We start from the raw sequence: 25614 nt of genomic DNA, 5'->3' as shown, positions 1-25614 counted from the left end.
TTGTGAAGGGTGTTTTCTTCACCAGGAAAAGGATTCTTTGGTCATCCACCACAGTTGTGTCCCGTGGTCTTCCTAGTCTTTTAGTGTTGCTGAGCTCACCAGTGCGTTCCTTCTTTTTGGGAATGTTCTAAACAGTTGTTCTGGCCACGCCTGATGTTTTTGCAATCTCTCTGATGGGTTTGTTTTGTTTTTTCAGCCTAATGATGGCTTGCTTCACTGGTAGTGACAGCTCTTTGGATCTCATCCTGGCAGTTGACAGCAACAGGTTCAAAAAGCAAACAGCACACTTGAAATGAACTCTGGACCTTTTATTTGTTCATTGTAATTGGGGTAATGAGGAAATAACACACACCTGGCCATGGAACAGCTGAGAAGCCAATTGTCCCATTACTTTTGATCCCTTAAGAAGTGTGAGGCACATATACAAACTGTCATAATTCCTTTACTGTTCACCTGATTTGGATGTAAATACCCTCAAATAAAAGCTGACAGTCTGCAGTTAAAGCACATCTTGTTCGTTTCATTTGGAATCCATTGTGGTGTTGTATAGAGCCAAAAATGTTAGAATTGTGTCGATGTCCCAATATTTATGGACCTGACTGTAGATAGATAGATAGATAGATAGATAGATAGATAGATAGATAGATAGATAGATAGATAGATAGATAGATAGATAGATAGATAGATAGATAGATAGATAGATAGATAGATAGATAGATAGATAGATAGATTTAAAAAAGAGCTGAGGGGAATGTGGGGGACGGATTTTTGCCAATTTTGCCTCAAAAAGATGGAAAGCTTTGAAGTAGCTGTGCAAGATCCCACCCCTCTGTTTGAATCCGAGTCTTTGTGTGGCATCTTTGATGTTTGTAGGAGTGTGTATGCACATCCATGCATGTCTATGTGTATGCACTTAAAATGATGCCACATCATGCCTATGTGCATGCATGTGCCCCCCGATAACGCATGCATGTCTGAGATACTCCTGGGACACCGTCTCCAGCGCTACTTTTACCTTGGCAATGTAAAACAGATCTGCTAATTTTACACCACAGTGTCAATCTGACTTGTCAAGGCTAACAAGTTCCTTTTGTCACACACAGCACTTTTCTACAATATGCTACGCAATTATTTCTGAAGCCTAAGGAGGATCGTACAGCGTAATGCAGTTCAGCTCATTAGGCATTACACTGAGATAACTGTGGTGTGTAAACAGGGTCAGACAATGTGAGTTGAAAACAGGAGAACTTGACTTGAACCCATAATGACTCTAAGTGTATGCATCCAGGTTTCTAGAGTAGCTGCATGCTGCACATGCTCTCACTCAACATTAGCATAACCACCATAATTGTCCTTCATATCAGCAAAAGTGGAGCTATCACAAACCTCAGTGAAATGGTGTGTAGTTGTTTTAACAGCCCCCAAGTTGTCGCCTCTAAAGTGTATGCAATGTCTCAAGAATATGCAAAGAATTCCAAATGTTTAGAGGAACAAAGACTTTGATCATCTTAATTGGAAATACAGTAAATGTCTGTGCTGTAAAGACTGCATTATGAACTTACTGTTCGGGTCTTTCTACAACGTATCATGATAATATGAAGTTTTGGCAACCTCACTAGACTGTATTGACTCAGCCAGGTATTTTTAGGCTACTACTGAAAGGAAATTCAGTGCTGTGCCACAGTGGTGGCTGATGGAGCAATCACTGTGTCCAGAAATGTATGTGTGTGTGAAAAAAGTCTTTCTGAGGTGAGATGGTGGAGGCGGCCATGTATCACTTTGTCTGTTGAGGTGAGAATACTGTCAGTGACAGGAGTGCTGGGGTCAAATGAGATGTCAGTCTGTGTGCTGCAGGTGTAACATCCTGTGAGAATTCGAGGTTTGAGGTGGGAATGCACGCACACACACACACACACACACATACACACATACACACACACACATTAAAAGTGGAAAAACAAATACACGTAACCCTCCCGTGCTGTCTCTTCTGAGTATGTGTGTTTGAGGTGACTGTCAAGCCTCAAGCTGTGCTACTCACCATTACTTGGAAACACACTGATACCAACTCTATGACCACTGACCACATAAAAAAAGAGCAACAGACCTAAACCCACAGACATGTCAACCACCAATCACAATCTGCTGCGTCTTCCCTCCCACATGAATTCCAGTGTCGATCATTCCTTGGTTCCTTGGTTCTTGCAGCTATCTGCACTCTATGCTCTGGAGGTCTCTCCCAGCTAATGTCAGCCGTCTTCTCCAAATCAATACTATGGAGCCTTCGATGATCACTCTCCTGCTGCTGCGGTTGCCTCTGCTACTGATTCAGCAGAAGGACTGAGATCACGCACAGAACGGCTTAGTCCCTCGAGACGAGTGTGTACACAGCAAAAACACAGCGCAGAATCGTGACAGCAGGAAAAACACAAGGCTCAAGTCAGGTATTATCCTATAGGATCAAGCACACACGTGCACACATAGAATTTAAACAGGGAGAATTTGCCTTTTCACCAGTGCTTGCACATGGATTAATTCTTTTTGTAAACCTGGCACAAGTCACTGCAATTCACAAGAAAATTGAGTTGTGTAACAGCTGCTTCCTTCTTAAATCAGAATTTGAAAATAACATAAAAAGAAGCATGCAGTGAAGAATTGCCTCCCTAAGTCTTTGTCATGTGTGGGTGGAGGTTTCTATGTGCTACGCGTGTGCTGCATACAGGGCGCGCTTTGATCTAATTTCATGTAATCCCTTAAAAGAAAAGCCATAATTGTTGACAGATGCGTTTAATTATTCTGCAAAGCCACTTTTTTTTTACGCTGTTTACTATATGCACAATATTCACGCTCACAATTGTAAACGTCCGGGGATTGTTGTTGGTATTATAGAATTAATTTCACTAGCAAAAGAAGCATCTATGTGCAAGGACATCAACAAAATGAGACCATGTAGATTAATTGTATCTACCCTCACAAAGATAGCTGCTAAATCGCTGCCTCGCTGCTTCTTAATGGCAAACTCTAACTCTCAGGGTCATAGATTCACTGACAGAGTCAGACGTGATGGCTCGCTTAAGTCAAAAGTTATTAAATATTGAATATTTAAACAGTATGCTGAATTTAGATGTAATGTACAATAACTTTGTTCCTGTATTTCAATTCAAATTTGTCATCTTTTACTACTTTAAGAGGAAAAAAAACTCGGAAATTTGAATTCCTTTTACAATTTTCTCCTTTTATGTTTATCATTACATTTACTAAAGTAAAGAATGTAAAGTAGATGCTCCACAGGGAACAGGTACATGCAGGATCAATATAAATCGATATACATTTGAAAGAGGAGATAAGGTTGCTAGTCTACTCAAACAGCATCAGGACCTCATCTTCGTTTGTGTGCTTGGAATAAAAAGAGAGTGAAATGTTAAGTGGCCATTGATATTCCCGCTTTGCTTTGCTTCCCTGAGTCTCTCAGGAAAGCCTCAATGTCAGCCTGCTCCTGATCAGCAGGCCGGACTAGGTCTGCACTGAGAGAGGTGAGAGCAGAGGGATGAGAAATAATAAATTGCATATAGTCCTACAACACACATACCCCCTGGGACATCAGTCACAAAGGGGCCTCACAATAATAAGGAGCCTGTGCTGAATTTCACTAAGGCTATTTTCTCTTCTTTTATTTCTTTCTTTAGCGTTCTCTCAGCAACTATACTGTCCTGTGAATCTTTCATCTGGACTTTATTGATGTTCATGAGCAAAATGCTGAGCATTTACTAACTAATGCACCTCTGCAATTTCCAACATAGTCCATTCTTTTTTAATCCTCAGTTGCAGTTTAACCCAGTTATGAATATGATATAATAGGAGTAATGTGCTGCTGAGTGAGGCCCTGCATGCCTACCGGCTGTCTAGGCTGTGAGCAGTGTGGCATCCTCTAATAATTGAGTGGCCTTTACAAGGGAACAGGAGATATCCTGTAACAGCTCAATAGGAAGCAAGCGCGAGCACACTCACGCATCCGAGCACACACATACGGTATACACGCTGCTTGCAGCTAGCATAGCCACCAGGATCAATCCTGAATGCAGTGGAGTGTTTCTGCAGCACCAAATGACATCACTTTAGGGTTCATTGAGAAACAAGGAGAACGAACATAGCAGTGTTGTATTACCTCTGTGCGCTGCTCTGACATTCCACACAGTTTATGTGCATGATAACTTATACGTTTGGCTCAATTTTCCAGTCACAGTTGAAGTTTTTAATACTATTAGAAAGAAGAATATCATTTTATTGTGTAAGCCATCACATGCCAAACAGCCCACCTAATTATCTTCTACCTACTTCACAGGTATAACTTAGAAGTATCAGTATCATAACACATTTTTAGGACATGAGCACAACAAAGTTATAAGAGGTTGGAAATATGAAGGAACCAACAGCAAGAACTACAGATGTGTGGTGGAACCGCAAGAAAACAACAACAAATAGAAACATGTAATATGTGGCAAAGGATGGGTGGGATGGCACATACAGGCAGGTTTTTCCCTGCTACACTGCACATGAGGGCATTAGCTGTGAGGCTGATGTGAATCTGTGGCCAAACAGAGTGATGATCAGTCATTCCTATAACTGTTTTTTATTGTAACATACAGTTGCTGTAATTAGTTTACTGTATTGTGTGACCATTAGAGGAAAGGTATTTGTTCCCTAATAATGCTTGCAGATGTAAATGCTCTATTTCTTAAAACAACAAATACACAGTAAATACAACACTCACTTTGATTAAATCACTCTGTCAAATGTAGCCATACATGTTTGTTATAAAGAAGTATCAGAGTCCAAAGGATTGAATCATAAAAGCCTAGAAACCGGCTGGCAAACAAAAGTCACGAGGAAAACGTGTATTCCCTAACCAGTTGGTGAGTGGTTGCTGGAAGTTGAGGCCAATCACTGAGAAATGAGTTGCCTAAGCCCCAGTCACACAGGCATAGAGACTGGTCTGTGACCATCTAACAACATCAGGTAGTTAGGGAAAAATGTGCATCCCCCAACAGGCTGGCAAAAACCTTGTTTCGGTTGCTTTGATCACCAACAGATTTTCACAGCCACCTGCAGTTTGCATAGAAGACAGCGGCGCGTCTGCAAATACTCATCAGCTCCTCTCTGAGCGGCAGTGAAACTGAAAAGTGCGACACAAACTGGAGACAGAGGCCATATGCCTGCAGAGTAAAAGTCACACCTTTTGAAAGGTGTTGGCTGCAGTGCTGAAGCACAGCTTTTAATTTGAAAGGGAACATTCTTTATTTCCAGTTTGTGTTGCACTTTTTCGAGATTTACCACCACTTAGCTAGTAGTCAGACAAGTTGGGATTTTCCATGAAAGTATGGGTGACTGCTGGCTACTAAAATAATCAAAATGAAGTTTCTGGTGCAGCACCCTCTTTGCACATGATTTCACCATCAAACTGCAGAAACCACTCACCAGCCTGTCAGGGAATACACATTTCTTTCCTTACGACCAGTTGATGTATCATATCAGATATGCCAAGCAATACGTATGTAGGTAATGTGAGAAACACCTATAAAGTTACACTTTATGAAACCAGTTTAGCGATTTTTGGATCCTATTACTAATTTATTAATGCAAAAATGCAATTTTCACAAATTAATTCAATGTTTTTGGAGGGTTTGCTGAGTGGGAAATATATCTTTAAGAATGTTATGTGAAAATTACCAAAGCAACTGAGAAAAACTGAAAACTCTCAGAAACTTTTGGTCTTTTTTGGACTGGGATGCTGTCTGTACATGCACTTTATACATAAAAGTCTTTCTACTTGTCCACTGGTCTTAACCAGTATTAGGGAGAACTTTTTGCCTACACACAGTGCATTGAATTTCGGTGTCTTTGTCAGTTTGTCTGATGGCTCTAGCTTCACCATATGAAAGTAAGTCAAGTAAAAGAAATCAATTTCACCTCTAAACCTGTCAGACTATCACTGCTATGTGCTATAGATTCACAAACTAAACAACAGCCCGCTTCCTAACTTACCGTAACACCAAAGAAGTTGGTTTCATTCATGACGTCCAGCACCATTTTTCCTACTTCACGGTCATCCACGGTGAAGTTGTGGTACATGTTTTGCCGTTGTTTTATCCGCAGCAGTTCCATCACTCTCGTCAACGTTTTGGCAATGACCCAGATCCCATCGTAAGCGAACCCATGAAACTTGCTTGCCTCCACACCTTTCTGCTGAAGTTCTCTGCTATACTCCCTCTCGTACTCCTTAGGGGTCTGGAAGGAGGGAAAGAGAGAGGACATTAAACAGAGAAAGTGTCCTTCTCCTAACTTTATAGGACTTTATTTCTTTTCTGTGGGAAAACTCTGTTCTGTTAATTGAAAGTCATTGGAACAGTTGTAGTGTGGCCCAAAGTAAATGATTCATTTGCCACACAAATTACGATACAAAATTAATTGGAAATAAGACCACTTTGGAAGAAATGATCCCATGATTCATTTAGGCTAAGCTCTCTAGTTTAAAAACATGCATCAGAGATGTCTTTTTGAAATAAAGCACTGTCTCCAAAGAGTCTTCGAAACACTATTACAGGAAAACTTTAAAGTAGAGTTGCAACGATTTGTCAGCATAATCGATAACGTCGACTATAAAAATTAGACCATGCGGAATTTTATTGTTAAGCGTCATATACTAATATTTGGGTTTTTTAAAATTTGTTTGTGTAACTGCAATAAACTACAGGAAGCTATGGGGGCAGTATCACTTATATCGTCGGCCAAAACTGCACTCAGTATTAAAGAGGGAGAATATGGCGCCCACGGCAAAACAGGAGAATGGAGAAAAAAAAATGGAAACAGAGATTTAAAAAAAAATGTCAAAGCATTTCACAGAAAGTTAAATGCAGACTGTGGAAAGCTGAGCTTTCCTTTCACGACAGCACTACTGCAGTGCACGAGCATTTAAAATGCTGGCACCCTGGAGCTGTGACGTCAAATTCCATCTAACATTATCAATAATTAATTATTTATATAATCAGTTAAATAGTTTTATTGGCATTGAACACTACTTCATCTGAGAAACTGTAAGTAACAGTCATTTCTAATGTTTATTTAATTTTTATTCTGACCATCCTATTGAGAAATATTAAAAATAGGTTTGATTATCTTCAAATTCATATGTTTACTGGGTCATTATTTTAATTTGCTGAGGGACGAGACAACAGGTTGATATTCACAGGTGGGCAGACTTGAGCAGGTGACGTAATGGAGCCTAGAACAGGAGGTTTGCCCACAGGAAGTGGAGATAAGCGTTAATAAAAATAATCGTTGACTAATCAATGAAAAATTAGTTGCAGCCCTACTTTAACGAGCTACAATCAAATTTTATTTAAAAAAAAATAAAAAATAAACTTGACTTAAAAAACTTCACTAAGCTTTTTCAGACAAAAAATATTCTATTTACCTCACGTTTCTAAGTATACAGTATAAAATTACCTTCTGCACATCAGAGTGTATTTGAGATGTATGTCACTCACCCTGCCAGAGATGCCCTTGATTTGCCGAGCGCTGAGCGGCTCAAAGTCCACGCTAATGTATCCCTCCATGGCAGTGAGAAGCTTCTTGGTGGTGCAGTTGGTGTTGTTGGCCTGTTCCCACCAGTTGCCCTGATACCAGCCAGGGATAATCCACTGATATTTACTCCCAAACATGTTCAGGTTATACGCCTGGGTTGGGCACAATAATCAGAGGTTGGAGCAATGGAAAATCAGGGAGACTCAGATTAACAACTAATCTTCTTGTTGTTCTTAAAAGAAAGGAAAATAACACTTTGAAATCCAACCATCTAAAGTCCAAATTCTGTGCATCTAATGATATATTTAATTATGCCTTATTGAAACAGGATTAAAAAAAAGCATGTCAGTTTTGTTCATATTTATGACACAATGCATTTTACTAATAGCACCAACTGTGTATAAGACAAATTCTATCATTTATTAAAATAAAATGCCAATACAACAGAAGGCAACATCATAAAGAAACTTACACAGCAGAAGACTCTGGAGGCCAGGTTCTCATCAAACTGGCCAATGATGATCCTCACATCATTGTCCTAAAAAAAATACATATTTACTTAAATGGAAACATTTAACTTTATTCAAACATAGAAAGAAATCAGGATTATGCTGCACTACAATCTTATTATACAATCTCAATTTACAATCCTAATGTAATCGTGCAAGCATTTTATTGTGATCTTTTGACTCCCTGGCTTTAATGGCGAAAAACACAGCTGTCTTTTGGTGAAACTACATGGGTCTATATGCTATGGGATCAGTCTTGCTGTGTGTGAGTCTACCATAACGCCAAACAGTTAACAAACACACAGAATCAGAGATGTTGTATTTACTTTACTGTACATACTCATTACTATGTGTAATCCTCTAATCCGTAGCTACAAGGTACGTGGGATCTGAGTCACAAACCAGTTGTTGAGAGGCTAAGGCATTACCAAATCGCAAAGTCCTTCTATTAGAACGGAGACAATGTCAGCAGGCAGAACTGCTTGCAAACCAGGCTGAACTTGCTTGAGTATTCGAGGCACATGGCCTGGTAATTGTCTCTGTAAATAATTCAGAGTCCCCGGGTGGAAATTCAGCATGTTTCATGGTGGGGAAAAAAGATCAGGCTCTGCCATTTAGTGAGCACAGACATATGTGTAGTCCTAAACACAAGCACAGACCTACATGCAAACACACTGTGTGTCCGCAGACAGTAGAACTAAACTAAACTCACCACTAAAAATACACACACATAAAATTGTCCCAAACCTAACCAAATAATATTGATATAGGTTAACTCAGTGTACACAACTTGTACAAAAACACAATTAACTGAGTTTTAATCTCATGATTTTGGCACAATATTTGACATGTGTGCTCCATCAATAGCAAATCAAGTGCTCCCTTTATACCGTGCAGCTTGAAGTTTCCTGGACTAGTCTGGATGAGTAATAATAAGTTAAAAGATATATAACAAATTACAAATGTCTGGCACAGCAGAAAGCAAAGAGTTTGTCCCTTAAAGCAGATCATCATCCTTTGTTTGGGTATACAAACAAAAGCTGCGGTATAATAAATGCATGAAGGCCAAGAAAAACAAGGGAAGCTAATGTGAACCATCCAATGTCAACTAAGAACTCCACAAGCGAGCTTGCATTCATTCAGGTCGCAAAGACGCACTGAAATCACCGACGCAAATGTTTTTCATTTGGCCAAAGACAGGTACCCAATAAACACTATGAGTAACAAAGGCTTCATGAAAATGGTCCACTTACTGGACAAAAGATCTTCTCCCTTCATTCAATTGTTTTGGATTATTTTGTACTGTATGCAAAACGGGGTAAAGAGAGTGGTCTCACAGCTGTGGAATACTTCGCTACAAGTTTTGTTAAGATCCACAAATTCACAGGTACAAAGAATAGAGTGAAAAACTATATTTTGCTTATAGAATATTCACTTGTTCCAGGTGAAAAAACGCCTTATTTGTCTGCAGAGATTAAGTATTTTTTCAAATTTGTTTTCTACGTTTGCACTGAGCTTAGGTGAAGGAAGAGGACCGATTTTATTTCACATTCGTACAAATCATGTGAAATGATGGGAAAGCAGTGTTCTGCTTGGACGGCAATGGATAATAATCATAAATAATCGGGATATCAATATTGATCAAAACTATCATAATTGTCATTTTAAGCATTCTTATGGAGGCCCAAATGATAGGAATCAATTATGTTACTGAAAATTAAACTGAATGGAAGAACAACTGTGTTAGTAACAGTTACCTTGTAATAAAAGGATCTCATTTCTTAGCAAAATATACTTGAACACTGAATGTGGGTAGCTACTACTGCTTATAGCACATAAGCAGTTCTGAAATGTATCCGTCTAATACTGGCTGGTTATAGAAGCTCTAAATGGCAAAGAATTGTATATCAGTACCTTTCAAGAAATATGTATGAACATGTTTTATAGTCTGGGTTGAAGTGTAATGTGGAATGAGACTAACGCGAGCTATATTTTCACACACACAACCTGTGTTATACTGCCATTGCCCTGGGAACCCACAAATACAGTTCATTAAGTCACCCCTCAGGCAGTCGCTACCATATGTCATGCATTCCAAGATCAGAAGGGGCGGCCAGTCACTGAAATCTTACCTAAAAGACCCTGAGGCTAAGATAGATAGAAAGATAAATAGATAGATAGAGTATGTGTGTGTGTGTGTGTGTGCGCGAGAGAGAGAGAGAGAAACACACACACGTGCCAGCAGCTACTCGATAACACTGTTCTTCCCTGAAGAAAAGGCACTTAACCCAAATGACTCCAACTATGGCCATGGGCCACAGCCTCAGTATAAATTCTAGCCTGCCTGGCAACAACATGAAAATGCTGTGTAGTTGTGGGCAAGGGCATGAGTGAGTGTATTGTGTTGTGTTGCACTGCAGATGGTCTGGGGCACTACAGAGCCCCAAATTACCCTCACTGCTTAAGCTTTTATATAACTGTTACCATAATAGTTCTGACACAGGGTATAGTGTTAAGGGCAGTCTTGACTGCTTTATCTGTGACAGGGTTGTTTGTAACTTTACAGGAGTCATTTGTCTGTGATAAACGTTTGAGTAATATTGTAACTCGTAATCCCAATCAGGCACTTTTAAGGCTTATTAGGCACCGCACACACATATAAACACTGTACTAATGATGGTCTTTTATGAGCTAGTGGGAGATGTGATTTGTGTACTGGGCTACGTGTTGTTGCTATTACTAAAACCGTACCCCCATCTGTTTGATTACTGTGCAGCGAGTGTGTGGTGTGCAGATATGATGAAATATAAACTCGTGCAGGGATGTGTCTGATCACTAATTCACTCAAGGTGAACGAACACAAGGCTATCGTTTGAAGTTTTGGCACTAATAACTGAACAACAATTATCAGTGTGAGGATTTCAAAATAAAAGTCTTTAAAATGGAATGTGAAGAGGTTCGAGTGTTTGATCTCTGCAGCAGGATTTTCTTTTTGCAGCTCTGTGCCGTTTGGGGATGTGGGCCAGCAGAGGTGCTTCATCAGTTTCATGAGTATCAATAAGAGGCCTTACAAAATAGACAAACTTATAATTACACTATCAGTGTGAACCATTCATCTTGAGCTGATCCACAGTGTCTATGGAGCCAAATGTTAGTTTATATTTGCTACACAAGGTGTATTATTACATTATAAGTTGTACAACACTGAGCAAACAGGTGAAAGAGGTTTGAGATTAGGTTGCTTCTAATTTATTGTTGAGAAGTGGTGCCATCGTGTTAGTTTTAGGTTAAACAGAATTTTGAATACAAGGTTTGGCTGTGAGTTTGTTGGCTTTAAAGCCACGAAGTCCATGCCAGATGTCTGAGTTTTAGATCACAATCATTTTACGACCTGACAAAGTTAATATCAATAAAAATGTCATTAAAACAGTGACAAAAAAAACCCTGCTGCCTTAGTGAGACAAAAAAGTAAAGTGTAACGAAAAATGAACCATCCCTCGGTGTGTCTCATACTTGAGGGGGAAGAGTTCTGAATGTACGATAAATAATTAAGGCATAATAAATAATAAATTTTTTTGGTCTTAATTTAGATTTCAGGACATTTTTTCTCATGTGGCTTTCTATTGGATGCAAGCTGCCTAAACTGGCTCTCTGTCACAAAAAATAAAAAAGCTCTTGGAGGTCCTATTTTGTGTTCAAACTAAAGATTACTAAAATTAGAAGTGCTATGTATGCGTGTCTGCCTTTGTTTTCTGATGCTGTTTTTGTCAGCCTGTCCAGCAATAAATGGGGAACTTGGGACAGAGAGCGAGGGATAAAGATTAAAAAAACAAAAAAAGCGACTGAGAGGGCTGTTACAATGCCCAGCAGCAGCGAAGCCTGTCTCCTTTTTGAATATTTCAAAAAGAATATCGCAGATGTGAGTGCTCTATTTGTGGATCACAAAGTGACGCCATGGGCCTTTACCCCCACCGAACCTTGCCTCACATGGATTGTCACATTACCAACAGTGTCCCGTGAAAAAAAAAACATAAAAATAAAGAAATAAAATTCCAGCCTTGACAACGAAATCTGTGTCACTCTCTTCCCCCATCATATTATGTAGCTGTTGGGGAGACAGCAAACCACTGTTGTGTGATGAGCGGGAAAAAGACCCATTAGAGTGTAAGAACCCCCCCATCCACCTAACCATCCACCCGATCCAAATGTTCCGTAAAGATTTCAGCGCTGTGGATTGCATATTTAGAGTTGATCAAGGAAGGGTGATGTCAGCTTAAAATGTCAGCGCTTAAGATGCAGATTTACACATATGTTTTAGGAACGACAGCTTATCTTCCTGTTCCTTCTTCGTTCCTCTCTCTCATCAGCTCATGTTTCTTTCAACCTGCTCCATCTTGTATACGTCATATCTTCCACCAACATATCAGTAGGGGGAAAAAAGTATTACTCCCCCTCCACTCTCTTCACTTCTATTTTTTTTTTACTCTTACTGTGCCACTCTCTGCTAAAAATGCACTAGACAGTATTTAAATATCGATTTTATGCATCCTTTTTTTAAAATCTTGCAAAATTTGAATGCAAAAAAAACTTGTATGCATGTGTTTGTATGTATATGGTTAAATGGCCACTGTCAAGACAGAGGGAGACATCCACTTGATAAAATACTAAAGGATTTACTTTACACAGTATGAAAAATAGTAGCTAATATGAAAACCTAATGGATATTTTGTCATTTTGTTTTAACTGGGAATTCTACAGCTTGAACTGGCCTTGGATCATTTCCTTAAGTTTCTAGGTTGCTTCACCTACCTTCAGCTTTTTGACATTGCCACAGGGATCATTGGAGAAACTCTCTGTGTCTGCAATCTCAATGTTTGCTTTCTCCAGTTCATTTGTGAGATCGTTCCTCACCTGCAAAACAGAAAGAGAGAATACACGAATGTTGTTGAGCAATTACAAAAACATTTCCAAAAAAGTTGGGACACTGTGTAAAATGTAAATAAAAACAGAATGCAATGATTTCCAAACGCCATAAACCCATATTTTATTCACAGTAGAACAAAGCAAACATATCAAATGATTAAACTGAGAAAATGTATCATTTTAAGAAAAAAATGAATCTGATGACAGCAATACATCTTTAACAAATTGGGACAGGGCAACAAAGAGCGGAAAAGTAAGTGGTAGTAAAATGAAACAGCTGGAGGAACATTTTGTAACTAATTAGGTTAATTGACAGTGGGTCAGAAACATGACTGGGTATAATCAAAGGGCATCTAAGAGAGGCAGAGTTTCTCAGAAGTAAAGCTGGGCAGAGGTTCCCCATTCTGCAAAAACTGTGGAACAACTTTATGTTGCTCAGCATACTTAATATCATCCAAAGAGTCTGAGAATATGTAGAAAACCCTGCGCACGAGGGGCAAGGCAAAACAGGCATTATTCTGTCATGCAAATCACCGAATGGGCTCAGGAAGACTTCCAAGAACATTTGTCTGTCGCACTTCACCCTGCTATCCACAAATGCAGGTTAAAGGTCTACCGTGCAAAGAAGAAGCTACATGTGAGCAAGAACCAGAGAAACACTGCTATCACTCTGGGCCAAAGCTCAGTTAAAATGGACTGAGGCAAAGTAAAAAAAAAAAACTTCTGAGGTCAGATGAGATGAAATTTAAAATTCTTCTCAGAAAACGCACCCTTCTCATCTGACTTGTTAGCCATGCTCAGTGTCAAAAGCCTGCATCTCGGATCATATGAGGGCACATCAGTGCAGCTTCATATTATCAGCTTGCACATCTGACAGTGCTGAAAGAAATAGTAGAAAAGTTGTGTCTACTGTAGAAGAATCTATGTGTGGTCAGAGGTTTAATAAGTTATACATGCTCATAAAATATCAGCTAGCACGACAACTGCAGTCAAACGTGCAAAGGTGGTTTAAAGTAACCTACCAGAGTTTATTTGAGACAATGTTACCATTTACACACTGCACATGTAATTACATAGTGTAGGGCTGCACAATGAACTACACAACAATGTAATAACTTAAATCACATAACCTATAGGAAACAAATACTGTGGTACTATGACGCAGCAGCTATTACAAATATGGAAAAAGGGAGGAAATGCAGTTTTATAAAGTATATTAAACATTAGATTCATTAAATCATGTATGCATAAATCACAGAGAGAAAATCAATCATTTAGCTCAATGCTGTGATAGATGCACATAAAAACTGAATGTGTGAATATATTTCTGCTGGCTTAAAGCAGATGAAATCATGTTGCAATATACATATAGTATTCTGTACACAGTATTATAAAGCAATAAAGTGAGATGGATGCAGGCCATCTAATGTTCTGAAATGGTGTATGCATATTCTACCATGAACTGTGAATGAAAAGACAGAAAGACAAGCAGCTTGTCATTTTAGCATGGCGGACACATACATCAAATCTGTCATCCTCCTGATTTGCCTCAGCCCGTTCAATGAGGAGTTGTAATTTTCGCAATATACCGAGCGTGCATTTGTCACAGCGATATGAGTTTGTTTTTCGCTAAATAAGACACAAAAGAACAAATGTACACTTCAAATAATCTTCGCTGGTTATCCAGGGCTTGACAAAAAGTAGACAAATGTGCAGTGCTGTAGATGTATCTGCAGCAGCTGTATGTCTGCTGTGATGTATTGAGCCAGTAGAATGGTGGGTAATTCAATCTGAGAAGATGGAGAATGGAGCAGGTACCCCACTGGGATGGCAAGCTTGAGGTGTTTTATCATACCGCCTCTCACTTTTTCTCGGTCATCACATACACACATGCTACAAGTCGGCCCTCTTGCTTCCCTCCTTTAATCCACAATTTTAGAAAAGCCCTTTTTCACAGCTGACATTTTGACTTCTCATAGCAGGAAAACCACAGGTGTGACTAATACCATTAATAATGGCTCTGTTCCAGTAAGGCAACACACTGAGACATCACGACAACACCATGGCTCTGACATGGAATGCAGTTGTACCTACGTCGAAAAAGTCAAAATATCGTAAAAAGTCCTGTGGTGTTCATGCTGGATTTCACCGATGACAACATTTTTTGTGTGTCCACGGGTCATGCCCCGCAGCCATCAGTGTCTCCACCCCAACCCAAGAGCCATATTGACACGTCAGAGAGTTGGCAGTGACAACATATAACAGCTAACAGAAGTCCGGTGTGTTTCCTCTAACTGTGCTTTAATATGTTCATCCTGTAATTATGTGTTCTAAATTGCTTCAACTACATGGTGGTTGTATATTCACATTTCTATACAAAAGTCTCCTTACAGAGTCACCTTGAATTGACTTATAATAATAGTTACAGACTGTACTGTAGTGTTTCAAAGATTCAGTTGAGTATTTGGATAAATCATAATCTTTGCTATTTTGCAAGATGAACTGTGAAGTATACAGGGCTATACGCCCAGCTCAGATTTAGCAAAATGCTGCAAAACTGAGCAGATAGTGTTTCATAGTATAAACTGATAATGCCTCAAAGCATACAGCAAAAAAAAAGAACCCACCAGTTACAAGAGTGAAAAAAGCAGCCACTCATGGTGGCTGGAGTAAAGTATTACAGTAAAGTATTACAGTAAAAACAATTTTTATACTGAAAACTTTGTCTGACCAAGTCTGGCAAGTACTCTTGAGCCTCTGAAAATGGTGTACTATGTGTAAAAATTGCTGTAATTCCTAAACAATGCAATACTTTCACTAAAAGCTGAAAAGTTGGCACTTCAATCACAAACTGATTGTATGAATGGTGTGGTGGAGGAGACAGGCTCAATTACAAAAATTGTATATTTCTCCAAATATTTATGGACCTAACTGTAGATGGGACATAAATAAATAAATAAAAACTGTGGAAAAATTAGTGAAAAAGTATCAGTGTTATTATTCTATCATAAAGCCAGAAGGAATAGAATTCTACCCCTTCTTCTCAAAATACCAATTTTAGCATGCATAGCACCGGGCAATCATCAGCCCGTTAGTTCAAAGTGGCGTCAGGATTTGAACCGTAACAGCGACCGCAGCACCATCAGTATTATTGCTATTGATACTCCTGTTAAAATTAGTCAGCTGCAGCTTAAAATTAGTCATTACAACAATTTTGTGCTATCAACTAAGATTTCTGACATCTAAAAATCAATAACTCTGAACAACCTCAACTTTATTTCCCTCATGTCTCCAAATGTCTGCTTTCATAATCGCCTTCTCCTCTGGTACCCCCGGAGGAAGCTCTAAATCACTCTGTACATCACTCACTGCTGTACAAACATTCCCTCCAATGTACTGCTCGCTGAGCTGAAACAACAGGGAGGCCGATGTGAATCAATACAACCAAGTTTTGCTCTTGAGTAACAACTGGCTTGGTGGTCTGGACGAGGTACAATGTCCCGTTGTGTTGTGTTGCATTGAGTGTTGATCCTAAAGGATAAAAGGAAACTAACTTCAGTGTGAAAAGGGATGGCAGCTGGTTAGCCTGTTGTTTGTAAAAGGTGTGTGGGTCGAACACATGGGTTTCTGGGAAAATATATACCAACCACTCACACGCAAGACATGGAGAGTTGCACAAAATTTCTGCTGTACTACACTCACAAAGAGCACAGAGGCTGACAGACAATGCCATTGACTTGCAGGAGTAAAACCCTTGTCACAAAAGGATTTTATTGGTTTGATTTTGTGTTTCTTCCATCGAGATGGAAAAGGAAAAATGCATCTGTATTCTGCTGGACTCACTCGGTTAGACAGAGCGAGAGAGACGGAGGGGACAGATGGATTGAAAGCTGGTAGGAGGGGGAAAAGTGAGCAGCTTTCCTGCGTAACAAAAGCGTCCACCATTGTTTGGGGCAGCCTGGGAATCCCCGACAGCAAATGCAGAAGAGAAATAATCCTATTGCACTTGTGAGCATGCGTCCACGTACACAAACACGCACATTATTTAAAAAAAAGAGTGTCACATGCACCCAGTGCATGTAAAATACTAGAATTCAGAAAGCAAATTGATTGATTGAATCTTTATTTTGAACATGTTAAAAAATTATAACAACATAGAATTAAAAAGAGACAAACAAACACAGCAAAACAAAAGGAAAAGGAGCAACCACAACTACAAATAACTTTCATGTTCAAAAAGGAGCAGGAAGAAGCATAAGTTTATTTAATCCCACCCCCTTTCCACTATCTAGTAATCAATAGACTGCAGAAATACATCCTTGAGACTGCAGAAATACCTCCACATTAACACAATACTAATATGTGCATCATGTATATATGAACAGAAACTATATCAAAATGACTGTGGGAGATGAGGATGTTGAGAAAATCCATGGTACGCTTTCTGGTGGGCATATGACATAATTATCTATCATCAAAGGGAAATATATATTTAAATCAGCTGAAGATTAAAAACATACCGTGAACCACTGTGTTTCAGAAATGGTCAAGCCTCCTTGTTTGGCAACGTCAACAACAGCTTTGATTTTCTTTGTATGATGTTGGTTTCTATGCTGGTTCACTGTCCCAGCATCACCAAGCTTCACCTGGCAGCCAGCTACTCTTAACACTGACCCGTGGGATTATCTTGGGAATTAATTTTCCACTCTATGACGCCAAGCTGTTTGGGACCAAAATCACATGTTGAGTCATTTGATGCAAAGAAAAGCATATGTCTTGTCTATTCAGTTGTGGGACAAAAAGGCTATGCCAGTGAACCGTCTGAGACATAAGTCATCATCAATGATAACCCCAATGCTATTCCCAAACCCTAATTGTGCTTTGGAAACAACATTTCTAGGAATACTGTTTATGGGATGTAACATAATGGAACAGGAACTGAGTGAGAGTGGGTGCTAGGATGGTAACGTACGCTAGAGTTATCAGTCTTCATAGTTTATTTAAACGTTTAAGCTCTGAGGGGTGCAGACAGAGGACAGAGTCTTAATCCTGCTCTCAGTCAGGTCTGTCATCTGACTGACAGGTTATTGCTGCTCCTGTTCCTGAGTGAGCCCTGTTTGTCTGGCAGTCTCAATAATGTTGATTGCTCTGTGTGTGTGTGTGTGTGTGTGTGTGTGTGTGTGTGTGTGTGTGTGTGTGTGTGTGTGTGTGTGTGTGTGTGTGTGTGTGTGTGTGTGCGTGTGTGCGTGTATGTGTGTACGGGTTCGTACTATCCTGGTGGGGACCAAAATCTGACTTTTACTATCCTGGTGGGGACTTTCTGCACCGTGGGGACCAAAATCCAGGTCCCCTCGGGGTTGAAAGCAATTTTCACACTCAAAATGCGGTTTTACTGTCAGGGTTACAATTAGGTTATGGTTAGGTTTAGGGTAAGGGTTAGGGTTAGGCATTCATTTTTAATGGTTAGGGTTAGGGTAAGGGGCTAGGGAAAGCATTATGTCAATGGGATGTCCCCACGAGGATAGCAAACCAGACATGCAGGTGTGTGTGTGTGTGTGTGTGTGTGCATAGTGTAGATTGTCATCTTCATTCCCAAATACCTACATTAGCTGTTATTCTTTGTTACTCTGTTATTCTTATTTCTCAATACAATAAGCCACAAACCATTACAGAAAATCAGTGTTCATCCATAAAGTCGATATGCGTGTGTGTGTGTGTGTGTGTGTGTGTGTGTGTGTGTGTGTGTGTGTGTGTGTGTGTGTGTATGTGTGTGTGTTACACCGGTGCCTAAAAATAGCAGTGATGAGCTCGCTTTTGCTTACAGGTTACACTCTCAGGGGAGTGTAACCTGTAAACATACAGTAGTATGTTTGCTGCCTGTGATGTGCAAGCCACTGACTGAATCTGTAACAAGTGTTACATAACATTAACCTTGTGAGCAGTCTCCCAGGGAAAGCACACTGTAGGTCAGCAGGGGGACAGAGTATGTCACAGGGTGATGAATGCTGGGGTAGAGGTGATGGAAATTAAAATAATGTCAGTAGTATACTCATTACATAGATGCAAATGCCTCTGTACACACATGCATCATTTATGGTACATTCAGTACTGTAGAATACTTCTAGGTATAGCATTTTGGCTCTAAATCCAACTTTAATAGATCACAAAGAAATTCTGTTTTTGCATATTTCTTTGCAAGGGCTAAGATTAAAAAACCTGCTCAAAAACCACAAAATCAGCTTGCAAAGGTATGAAACTTTCTTAAAGTGAAAAATACGTGTTTTTTCTTTAGGACAGTTCTTAGAATTTCTCATTATATTGTTAAATGTGAAGAATTAATTAAATCTTTTTTAAAAAAGTATTTTCACAAGAAATATTTCTGACTAGCTCTGCCCACTCTTGTGCTGATTCTGTCTATTTGTGTATTGGTGTATTTGTATATTTTCACATTCAAGAAGTGGGAGGACACTGGCTTTCTGTGTTTTTAGATCCTAGGAAAGAAATGTTTAAACTGACAAGTGACACTAAAACAATTGTGAAGGTTAAGAGTATAACATATGAACTTCATATAATTTATTTGAAGTTCATAAAATTCATATAAAAATGTTTATGAATTAATAAAATTGCCATATAAAACTTCCAAATGTAAAACTGGAATAGTGTTATTAGTAGGTAAAAATGACATTTTTACTATTAATGTCTGTTTTCCTGCATTATTCAAATAACATTTACTTCTATATCTCTTCTTTTTCTGGTAGCGAGCTGGAGTAATTTCTCGATGAACCAAAGAACAGTAAGCTCTGAACTCGACAGAGGATTGTGTGAATCATAAAGTACGGAAGCAATGCTTGCATATTTGTAAATCGGGATTAGAGGCCAATCTCGTGGCAGGTTGATTGAATCGTGCCGTCTGTCTTCCTCCCGTCCTAAGCTCCTTGGTGCTTTCAGGAGGGGAGCGATAAAGGGATTTGGTCTCTCTGAGATTTGCAGTGAGACTTCTTATACACACCCCCACTTCCACCACCCACCCTTTAGCTGCTGAGCACTTTGTTTTCAACCAGTGCCTGGAGGCAAGAGCTCACAATATGTTTCTCAAATTCATGCTTTCAATGCCTCTGACAAGGCTCTTTTAGGAGAATGTTCCTGTGCTGCCGACGTGATATGTTTGTGCCATGAGTTTGTGTAGTTCTCCAAACGTGTGATAAATCGGTATGTTTCCTAATGTTCAACCCTCCTACAAACAGGAATGTGTTTGTCTCGCTAGTTAGCATCCATTTTGGTATAATATGATTTTAAGCTTTTAATATCTTTAGCTAATGGTGTGGATCAATTTGAATGTTGTTTCTCCCATTTCTCTTATATTAAAAAGCTGCTAGCTGCTTTTAATAATAGAAGGGATTTTTGCATGGTGTGCAAACGATTGTGTGCCTCCTGTTCCTGAGCTGAAATCCAACTTGCCACAGCTTCCAAAATATGTCCTCCAGCTTTGAGATATATTTCAGCTCCAACATTGTCATAAGAGAGTTAGCTACAAGTGCTGAGTCAACACAGATAATGTTCTTCATCTATCCATGCATTACTTCTGCCAGCTCTAGTAATGTAGGCTGGATTCAGCATTCTGCGTATTTAATGGGAGAGGAACATCAAAAAGAGCAGATGGAACGTAGTAAATATAATAGGACTAAATATCATGCAGTTCTCAGAATTTGCTTCCAGCTGGAGCAGCAATTCAGTTTTGGAGGCGATGCAGGACATATTTTAGATATATTTTCCCAGCGCGTCACTGTCTTTGATGTCGCGGGCTGGTTTATCTTCAGTAAGAACTATCTCTTTATGCATGCAATAAACTGTATTTATATTTATTTTTGAACTGCAACAACTGAAGTCTAAGGGACATGGGTGTTAAAAATAAGGATATAAGTGTGGTTGGTCTCAGTTATATGCACAGAAACTACTACAGATATTCAAACGGAGAGCTAGAGAGAGCAGCAGGATGTGAATGTCAACTCATTAGTTTTAGTAAGTTAGAGAAAAACACAATCACACACACAGACAGGAAGTGGACACGACGCCTCCATTTGGTCAAAAGCATTGGAAAAATCTGTGTCGGATTTCTGGAGGTGGAGCCAACAAACTGGGACATTCAACTCTGAATTGTATTGCCCTCAACTACCTGTATCTTTATTTGATCATACATGAGGATCAACTTATATGGAAACAAGTCATGTTCTTTGGTTTTGTTCTGCCTTCATCTGTTCCTTGACCAGTGGATGGAAATATTTGTTGTTGTTTTTTTAACCCTTTACATTCCCTAATAATCCAGTGTGACTGGAGAATAATCATTCAGTAGTGACAGCTGTACAGTGCACAAAGCCTAAATAATTTCCATCTAATCCATCTACATCTGAGTGGTGATTTGTTTTAAAGTAGTAGTAAGAGTGTTATTTCTACTGGCTTCCTCATCTGAATAAGCCAAGATGGAAATCTCCTTGAATGATAATATAGTCACTGTTTTGTGATTTAACCTCTACCTTCAGAAAATGAAAACATGTCTCCCAGTGAGAGGCGATAGGAGGACGGCACACATAAACGCTGGTAAACAGCACTGTTATCGTGCAAACTTAAAAAAGAACAAACGCCTGCTAAACAAGAGTCCCTGTTGGGACTGAGAGTGCTGAAGGCGATAATGCAAAGCCATGTTATTAATTATGTACATATCCTTCGACCAGTGGGAGATTTTAACTCCTCTCGCACCTGGTAAATGTATATTTTATCCACAATAAGTAGAAATGTAATAAGAAAAAGTCTTCATTCCAACCATTAAGGGTATTTTCACTATCAATCAAATACACTGAACTTCACCTAGTTTTAGTATTAATGACAAGGTGGTGCCACTGTAGTCTTTGATATAGATGATGGATTTGTTTTAGTGAACTTTTGGTCAACACTAAACATGGAGCATTAACAGCATTGAAAAAAAAGAAAAGTATATTTATGAAAACAGCACGAACTGACCTCTGAGAACCTCTGAACGTCCTGTGTGAGGGTCCCCACACGGCTCCAGTTGTAGTAGTTGAGAAACTTCACCACCGCTGGGTTCACGGCATTGTCTGACGGAACAGTGCGGAAGAAGTTGGGGTATTTTTTCTTGTCTGCTAGAACAGGAGTTGTCGCTGCAAAGGATAACTGTAATGGAAAAAAAGGAAGAAGTAATATAGTGAGCATGGAGTCCATCAGTTAGGGGTAAACGTAACAATCACAAGTAATCCCGACAGCAAAATGTCAGACTGTGTTGGTTTCACTTGAGCTACTGTTGTTAGTGGCACTGTTTAAGAATGTGTCAGTGACTCTAATGAAGTGGAAGGCAGGTTCAGTGACCGCTGTCAGTTCAGGGTTTAAATCATGAGAATGTGACACTCATTCATAAAGAATTGATGACCCACATATGGATGACTTTTTATACTGGTTGTGTATTTATGTGTCTTCTAGTGTCCAGAATGCTATTTGTCTGCCATATAGGACAGGTACAGTACTGTGCAAAGCTCTTTACACACCGCCACCCCCATTTCTTTATGTTGAGGTATTTTGTTGCTAGCAGTCTGCTGCAAAAACTAAGAATTTCTTCCATTTTCAATAGTTGATAACTCAGTTTGACAGGCATAAAATATTATTTTGGCACCAACAAGGTGACTCGCAAACAGCTATTAGCTGAAAACTTGGCATATCTCTCTCTGCACTGCGTGGAGTGTGTTTTTTGAGGAAGCTGGACAAGTGGAGGACAAAAGAAGAAATGCGAGGCCAAAATAAATAAACATCTACAGCAGATGACCAGTATCTGAAAGTCATGTTCTTAAGAAATCCAGCAAAAAGCATGAAGTACCCGAGAGATGTATCTTTCCCTTAAGTTGATCCACCTACTATTCACTGAAGCCTCATCGGAAATACTCTCAATGGAAGGGTATGTGTCAATAAGCCATTTTTAAGGAAGGAAAACAGGGAGCAAAGGCTGAGGTATGCCAAATTACCCAAGAACTGGACTGAAAATCAGTGGCAAGAGGTCTTACAGATTAATGAATCCAAATTTGAAACTGTTGGTATGAACTGTTGTCGATATGTATGGGACGTCAGGAGAGAGGTAAAAGAGTGAGCATCTACAGACATCTGTAAAACACGGTGGATGTTCTGTCATGGTTTGGGGTTCCTAGCAAAATATTAAGAAATGAGTAGGGACTCAAGACTTTTGCGCACTATTACACAAAGAATCTTCACTTTTGTCTGTCTTTTTTGATGGTGTTGAAGCTTTAGAGGACACCATGCTGTGTTTTTAGGTCAGCCTTTGTCGTGTTTCTCTCTGGTGTTGAATGTAGAGATGCCTTGTGATGGAGTTATTCTCACTTCTGATGACATGGCCAAGCCAACACCATCATCTCCACATCAGAATGGTGTTTATGCTCTATTTTTCTGCAGTGGGTTACCAGGTCTCTGCAAGAGAAATGGTTTACTAGAAAATGCCTAGAATCTCCTGAGGCTTTCGCTGGGAGATGTTGACAGTTGGTTGAGGAAGCTGTCTATCATCCTCAAGCAGTCTGGACCACACGGCAGCTCGAATATGGTAGGTTTAGATTTGTGGGTGCCCGTTCTTATGTGTTTATGTACGTTTTGATGAAAAGGGAAAAGCAGCTTAGCAATTTAATTCATCTCCGTGTTGGTAAGTTAAAAGCATTTCTTGTCTTCAAATGTAAGCATTTTGAATCAGCACTGACAAACACGCACAGACACCCACTTAAATAAAAATCAAATGTGCTGAACCTCACTCAATAATTGCCTTTTTACAGACAAGTCTTATGCAGTTCAACAGATGCAGTCTAAGCATTTTTGAGGCACATCTCTAGTAAATCAAAGGCTCACAAAGACGAAGTGGACCCGACTATGTAGTATTTTTCCATAGCTGATGAAATGAAATCGGGATGCAGCAAGCGAGCATAACCCATATGGCAGTATACTTGGGTGTATAACTAAAAGTGATGTGGTCCAATTAAAACAGTTGAGAGTTATTTAGTAATTTGTTTCATGAAACCATGTTCTTGATGCATTTCCCCTGCACAGCTGCCTCTCTAAAATACAAGTATATCCATTTAAAGCCTCCTCTCAGTCTAAAACAAGCTATTTACCAACAAAAGTCACAACTCTCCACCCACCCCACCTTTCATTTGTCATTTCTATGCTAATCAAGTTTTATTCTCTCTCTCCCACATTGTAGCACATTTTCAACAATAGGTCATAAATTTCATCCAAAGGCAAACATGGCTGTAATTAATTTTTGCATTAACATTAGAATTTCCCATATAAGAAACAGCGTGCACCCACACAGACAAAGACCTGTCATTTTATCATTTAATTTAGCCTTTCACAGTTCATTTGAATGTATAGTACTACCGTACAGGAAGCATTATACCATTATATTCCGAAAACTGTGACACCATCGCCACCGTGTCTTTTAAATGATGGACACAGGCATGTCTTTGATATTGTGCATACGTCTTTAAAAACCATGAATAACTCTCAGAGCAGAGATTTGAGAGGTACTTTAACATTTAGGCACCAGCAGCTGAGCTGAGATAATAAGACAGCGTGCTCTATTTTCAATGTCCTATTTGTGTTAATTTAATGAGCGATATGAATCAGCGCAGGGTTAATTACATACTTTGTAGAGATTAAGCAGAACTTGTGATTCATGATAGTGATCAACCCAAGGATATTATTCTGACTGAGACCAAAAGGTGCATCAGTAGATTTCCGAAAAGTGTACTAAAGCGTTGAGGAGTTCAAGCACCTCCTAACTTTGGTGATGAATGTGATCTTCTCATTAAGCCTCCATCCACTTCTAGACATCTTCACTCTTCATTAGTTGCTGTGCTGCAGTTATAATAGTACACTTGCTGATAACTTGTTATTACTGGAAATGTACTTAAGCATTGTTTAAAGGTAACTGACTGAGAATGACGAAAACGTAAGAGCGTAACTAAAAGATCAAGTCAAATATAATTCAAAAGTAAAGCAATTTTAAAAGAGGACTGGGTATCCTAATATTGTGGTTAAACAGTAATATGATGAAAAGGGTTTGTGCTTCTTAAAAGCAAATAAAAAACAAAAACAACAACTGACCCACTTACAGTACCCAAATTGCAGGGTTTCCATTACAGCAGATCCCCAAATATAAAAGTCTTCCTCCAACCAGTAGGAGACCCTCAGTTTGGCCCACTAAATCACCACTTTCTGCACAGAGCCACGGGGGTTTGTGTTCGCACATCAGTGAGACAGGTTTTTAAAACAACACATGGATTACAGCCATCAATTAGGCAGAAAGAAAGGCCTTTATCTCGCAACCACTGCTAAATCCAAAATTACACACCAGTCTTAAAGGGCTTCAAGGGGTCTTTCCAGCATTGCCTTAATCTCCATTTAGCTAAGGCTATTTGGTACACCCACACTGGGAGATACGTCCACGGATCTACAATAAGAGCTAATGGAATTTTTAAACCAGTCCTCTTATGATTGCTTCTCTGCAACATTTTTCGCCATCCCCAAGGTGTTTTAGGTT

The 25614-nt window shown here is 39.3% G+C and overlaps 1 protein-coding gene across 1 annotated transcript in view; it reads right to left on the bottom strand.

Annotated features, from left to right (window-relative positions):
* gabbr2 (gamma-aminobutyric acid (GABA) B receptor, 2) overlaps positions 1–25614 on the bottom strand; it is a 186771-nt gene that overhangs the window by 74337 nt on the left and 86820 nt on the right. Inside the window, exons 3-7 of the mRNA XM_065470984.1 lie at positions 22029–22199; positions 12900–13001; positions 8054–8119; positions 7545–7733; positions 6043–6285 (exon numbers count right to left, since the gene is read on the bottom strand). Of these exons, the coding sequence (XP_065327056.1) occupies positions 6043–6285; positions 7545–7733; positions 8054–8119; positions 12900–13001; positions 22029–22199 (771 nt within the window). The remainder of the gene's footprint in view (positions 1–6042; positions 6286–7544; positions 7734–8053; positions 8120–12899; positions 13002–22028; positions 22200–25614) is intronic.

Source organism: Pelmatolapia mariae, linkage group LG22 (genome assembly GCF_036321145.2).
Source record: "Pelmatolapia mariae isolate MD_Pm_ZW linkage group LG22, Pm_UMD_F_2, whole genome shotgun sequence".
NCBI lineage: Eukaryota > Metazoa > Chordata > Actinopteri > Cichliformes > Cichlidae > Pelmatolapia > Pelmatolapia mariae.
This window is presented reverse-complemented; position numbering and strand designations above follow the sequence as displayed.